At 47.9% G+C, this 5,846-nt stretch overlaps 1 protein-coding gene across 1 annotated transcript in view; it reads left to right on the top strand.

Moving 5' to 3' along the window:
• Window positions 1–3,598: 3,598 nt before the first annotated feature.
• Window positions 3,599–5,846, top strand: part of PCCB (propionyl-CoA carboxylase subunit beta) — an 85,651-nt gene continuing 83,403 nt past the window's right edge. The window contains exon 1 of the mRNA XM_007102547.4: window positions 3,599–3,897. Within this exon, the coding sequence (XP_007102609.1) occupies window positions 3,712–3,897 (186 nt within the window). The 5' untranslated portion in view covers window positions 3,599–3,711. The remainder of the gene's footprint in view (window positions 3,898–5,846) is intronic.

The raw sequence follows: 5,846 nt of genomic DNA, 5'->3' as shown, positions 1-5,846 counted from the left end.
CTCACATTCCCATCAACAGTGTAAGAGGGTTCCTTTTTCTCCCCACCCTTTCCAGCATTTGTTATTTGTAGACTTTTAATGATGGCCATTCTGACTGGTGTGAGGTGGTACCTCATTGCTGTTTTGAGCCATTCTTATAATAAACCTCTCTATCTATCTATCTATCTATCTATCTATCTATCTATCTATCACCTAAGAGTTCTGTTTCTTTGGCGAACCCTAACCTTGACTAATACAGCAGGAAAGAGGGAAAAAGTGAGCCCGACATAGACATCATGAGAGAAGGGAGAGGAAGGTGTGTTGTGGAGGTCAGGGAATGCTGAAGGTGGTACCAACAGATGGCAAAAACTTCAAAGGGGGACTTCCCTGGTGGTCCAGTGGTTAAGAATCCACCTTCCAATGCAGGGGACGTGGGTTCGATCCCTGGTCAGGGAACTAAGATCCCACATGCCACAGGGCAACTAAGCCCACACACCACAACTGCTGAGCCCACACACAACTAGAGAACCCATGTGCCGCAACTACAGAGCCCATGTACTCTGGAGCCCATGTGACACAACTAGAGAGAAGCCCGCATGCCACAACTAGAGAGAAGCCCATGCGCCGCAACTAGAGAGAAGCCCGTGTGCCACAACTAGAGAGAAGCCTGCGCGCCGCAACTAGAGAAGCCCACATGCCGCAATTAAGACCCGATGCAGCCAAAAAAATAAAAACTTCAAAGCAAGAGCAGCTCAGCAAGGGTGGAAGGGATGTCTGGAATTGCCTCTGGAAAAAAGGATAGGGCAGTTCTGTTCATTTCCCACAGAGCCCAAGGAGCCAGAAAAGACAAAGATTTTCCAAGATGGTGTGAAAAATGTGTGTGGTCTGGGGAAAACCAGGTTCCACATCTTGATAACAATTTTAACTGGAATTTAAGCCAGGTCTCTTGTAACCCAATCTTAGTAGCCAAAGAAACACAGTTCAGGGGAAATAATGTGAATTTAAAATACTTCTTTTTTTTCCTTCAGTTTTTAAAATAAAACACTAAGGGAGAAGTGCATTCATAATGCACAAGAAACATTTAAAAAATCCTCTCTCCCCACGTGGATGGTAGCTGCTCTCCAAAATTTCCTCTAACACCCTTTACTCCTACCACGCAAACCTCACTAAGGTGAGAAGACACCGGTACTGCACTACACCTAATTGACTGAGAGCTCTGGCCCTTATTCTGAAATTAACTGCTGAATTTGCACTGAGGCCACGCCTCTCACAGGCTGCTCCCATCCAATCAGGGGCAGAAATATTTTGGCTCCAGGACTTAACAGCCTTGCTGAACTTTCCTTAAAACTGCATAGTAGTCTAAAAAGCTCCTAGTCACCCTTCTTCCTTCTCTTTCTCCTTGATTGGGGTTCAGAGTTGGATTGCAACCTGACTGATAGTTCTCCCAGCCTCTCCCAGGTTTTGCTCTGTTTTCTCTCACAGGTGGTCCCCTAACTGATTTCTTACATGTTTAATTCCCCTCTTGGCAGCTGCTTCTCTGAAGATTCAGACTAACACACTCTCCTAAATATGGCATCTCTTCCAAATTTACTCCTTCCTTCTATTTCACCCATTTTTGCTGACAGTGGTCATTGACAAGAATAGGATGGCCAGATCAGGGTGACTCCTGTCTTGAAGTGTAGAAATAACTCAGACGTAGTAATTCAGTGAAGGGGCACTAGGGACAGAAAAATAGGCCAGAGAATGTAAGGATTCCAAAGGGCAATTGTTGGGTAAATAAATCCTCCTCCTCCTCCTCCCACCTACCCTAGACTGGGTCTTGCATCTGAAGTAGGAGAAATAACATGATAGATCTTTAGAATTCTGTATTGAGCAACCATGGGTGGGGCACTAGTACAGCAAAAAAGAAGACTGGGAGGAGAAAGAAGGGGAGGGAAAGAGAACTACCTGGAGGGAGCACTGAGGTTCGGTCTAAGAGTTGTTTCTGGATCCCTTCTGTGCTGGGCTTTCTGCTAAATGCTGGTTACTCAAAGTTAAATAAGAACAAAATCTTCCTTGCTTCCTGAGGGACTGATAGTTTCCCTAACCCAGGTAGAGGGAGGATCAGTGTAGACTGCCTTGAGGAAATAACCTGAGTAGAGCCTGGAAGGATGAATAGGCATAGGAGAAAACATGCTATTGTCTATTTGCTAGCTCAGTTCAATTCCACAAATACATTCTGAAGGCCTCCTGTGTGTTGCGCCTTGTTCCCGGTGCAAGGGCCACAGTGGTGAGCAAGCTGCCACAGTCCATGCCCTCTGGCTTGCGAATTTAGTTGGGAAGAGTTCTAAACAATGTTAACACCATGTGAGATGTGCCACAGGAGAGGGATCTGCAAAGCATCTTAGGACAAAGGAGTTCCAATGCCCCAAACCAAATCAAGTCCCAATGTCTGAATATGGCAAAATTCTTCACACTGTAACTACATCCCTGCTTTTCAGGCTCATGTACCACCATTCTCCCAAAAGCTGGGGACTCAACCATGTGTGTGAATCTGAACAGGCCATTACTCCTGACATGCAGCTACCTTCTCAGAGATAACTCTCCTTTACACACCCAGCCTTGCCTAAATTCTCCCCTGTGCTACCAGGCTGCTCCTTTGTCTACCTCTCTAGATTGGAAAGGTCCTTACAGCAGGGACCCAGATGCAGGGCCAAGAGCATCTACTACGGAGTCAGAGAGATGCAGGTGGGCTTTGTCCCGCCACATGCCTTCAAGCCTTAGACCCTCAGCTTCACTGCATATGTAGGTGAACAATTCCTACTCCAGGAAAGTAATAAGTACTAGTGGTTAGTTCTTGGCACATAGCAGCTGCTCAAAAATGTTTGCTAAATTGAGTTCTATTAACGTTAAAGTCTCAGGCCAGAGTTTGGACTTTACGAAGGCCCTGGCTGTGAGCTGGAGCTCGGCGGGGTTAATGATCAACTTTAGCAGTTTTCTGTGGCTAAGGATGTGAAATATACACCTTGTTCTTTGCTTTGAAGAGCTGTTAGCTGGGGAAACAGATGGACAAGCTCCCAACAGTTCAGTTCTAAATCCCTAGAGCAGTGGTTCTCAAACTCGAGCAAGCATCAAAATCACCTACAGGCCATCTGTTGAAACAGATTGCTGGCAACAGCCCCAGAATTTCTGATTCAGTAGGTCTTGGATGGAGCCTGAGAATTTGAAAGTTTGCATTTCCAACTCGCTTTCAGGTGATGCTGAAGCCTGGTGCTAAGTGGTACATAATACGTCTGTGTTTGAATCCTGGTTTCATTACATCTCTAGTCTTGGCTGATCAAATCACTCTACCTCTCTGGGCTTCATTTGCTACATCTGTGAAATCCGGATAGTAAGCTAATGCAGGTAAATGCTTAAAGCAACACTTGGTACAGTATTCAACAAACGGTGGTTAACTTTATTTTCTAAAGAAAGTGGGAGGACAAAACTTAGGGGTCTAGGTAGCCAGAGAAAAGCAAGGGCTAAGTCGCTCTTCTGTGCAGCCCGGCGGGCACAACATCGCAAGACCAGTCCCACACATCTCAGGGTGACGCCCTAGCGCAGCCCCGGGTCTCGAACTCTCCGGCCTTTCTGCTAAACGCGCTCCGCATTCCAGCCCACAGACTCCCTACGTCCCGCCGACGCTGCGCAGGCGCAGACTCCGCGGTGCGCACAAGACGCACATGCGCACTCAGGTGCGCTGGTAAAGCAAAAATGGCGGCGGCGGCGATACGCGTGGCGGCACCTGGAATCAGGCTCAGTGCTGTAGTGAGAAGTCTCCGGGCCGTGGTGCGCAGCGTGTGCACTCAGCCTGTGTCTGTTAATGAGCGCATCGAGAACAAGCGTCAAGCCGCACTACTGGGAGGAGGGCAGCGACGCATCGACGCGCAGCATAAGCGAGTGAGTCCTAAAGGGGCCCAGGCCAGCCCGCTTCCGGCGGTCGCGACCTATCACAGCGTGCGTGGCTCGCGGCGTACGGGGCCTCCCAGCCAATCCGCGCGATGCCGCGAGGGGCGGGGCGGAGCCGAGGACGTTCTTCTTGTGAGCCTGTTGCCTTTCACTGGGGCAGGTAAAATCAGGACAAGCACCGTTGTGCTTTGTCACTGTCTGCTTTCCCTTTGGAATTTTAGACGGGTCTGGCTGGACTCCAGCGGCTTACCAGTTAACAATTATGAACTTTTGGACAAGTTACTCCTTTGGAGTCAATTTATTCTAAATAGAAGATAGTAATAATTCTCCCCTTGTAATCTTACTGGAATAAGATAGTGAAGCAATGATAGGCACTTAATTTAAAAAAAACCTTGTTCTTCTCATGCCCCATGAAAGAGTGGTGATAGGTTCTTGCTCCATTATGGAAGCAGAAAAATCAAGGCGTTTGGAAGGGGAAGTTACATGGGCAAACTCACATTCACCTGGGGTGGCTGTGTGGTGTTCGCAGGGAACTTGTGGAAACTCTGCCCCCCGAATGCCAGCCGAACCTCCTTTAGGGTATCAGCGTGCTTGCTGGGTAGGAAAGACACCTTCGGAAGCAGGTGTTTTTTCTTGGGGGTGCTCAGGTTACTCTGAGTTTGGCTGGAGTGAGCAGCTGAGGCAATGCCACCCACTGCCCGGGGTACTGCGAGGCCCAGATCGGTGACTTGGGACTTGAAACGAGGCTCGCTCAGTGCGTCCCGGACACGTGTGAGTCTGGCCTGATGTGCTGGATGGGTTAAATAACCAACCTGGAAGATGCAAAAGTGAAATTTTTAGAGGCGAAGGACACTGAGGCATAAATTTACAGGCGTGGGGGTAGTGGGGTCTTTAGTGAGGACATTTGCACTGGCCCTTTATTAACTCTAATTTGAGTGTTAATTTAGATGTTGTAAATGCCCATTTGACAAGAGCTTGAAGGTGACAGTTCCTTTTTGCCATTTGGGAGTGAGATGTAAATTTGGTTGACAGTGTGTGGTGCCCAGAGTGCTTTTCCTCCCTCCCCTGAGGTCCCTGGGGTGGCAGTGTCTGGGGTGAGGGAACTTTATTATTATTAGTTTTTGGCTGCATTGAGCGGCATGCGGGATGTTAGTTTCCCAACCAGGGATCGAACTGGTGCCCCCTGCAGTGGAAGCGGGGATTCTTAACCACTGGACCTCCAGGGAAGTTCTGTGAGGGAACTTTAGATTATCCTCTGGAAAGGCCTGTCAGTGCTCCCTGCGCTCTTCCTGTTGGGGCCCATGGCTCAATCCCTCCCTGGAACATCATCCCACCCATTTCCAGGCAGATCTTACTGGATTTAGATGCAGCCTCCAGAAACTGTTTTTCTTTTGCCAAGGCTGACTTAGGAGGCTTACTTGGTTTAAATCTCCTACTCCATACCCTTTTACACAATATTTGGACTACTTCCATAGGATAGATTCCCAGAAATTGAAATACTGGGTCAAAAGATACGAATATTTTTAACACTGATATATATTGCCAAATTGCTTTCTTGAAAACTTATTTTATTTTACACAGTAGTGTAGAGGATTACCTTTTTGTTTTAATACCACCTCACTGGCTTTGGCTTCCTTCTTAAGGGGAAAATATAGCTAGTTAGAGTTTTTTTTTTTTTTTAATTTTTTTAATGGGGTTCGGGGATGGACAATGGGCCCGGTTATTGGTCTTGGTCTAAGGGCTTGGGAGCCCAAGAAATGGAGGCTCTTGACAGGTTGAGGTCTCCAACCTCACCCCCTCCAAGAACCATTTTTTTTTTTTTTTTTGTGGTACGCGGGCCTCTCACTGTTGTGGCCTCTCCCGTTGCGGAGCACAGGCTCCGGACGTGCAGGCTCAGTGGCCATGGCTCACAGGCCCAGCCGCTCCGCGGCATGTGGGAT

This window comes from Physeter macrocephalus, chromosome 1 (genome assembly GCF_002837175.3).
Source record: "Physeter macrocephalus isolate SW-GA chromosome 1, ASM283717v5, whole genome shotgun sequence".
Lineage (NCBI taxonomy): Eukaryota > Metazoa > Chordata > Mammalia > Artiodactyla > Physeteridae > Physeter > Physeter macrocephalus.
This window is presented reverse-complemented; position numbering and strand designations above follow the sequence as displayed.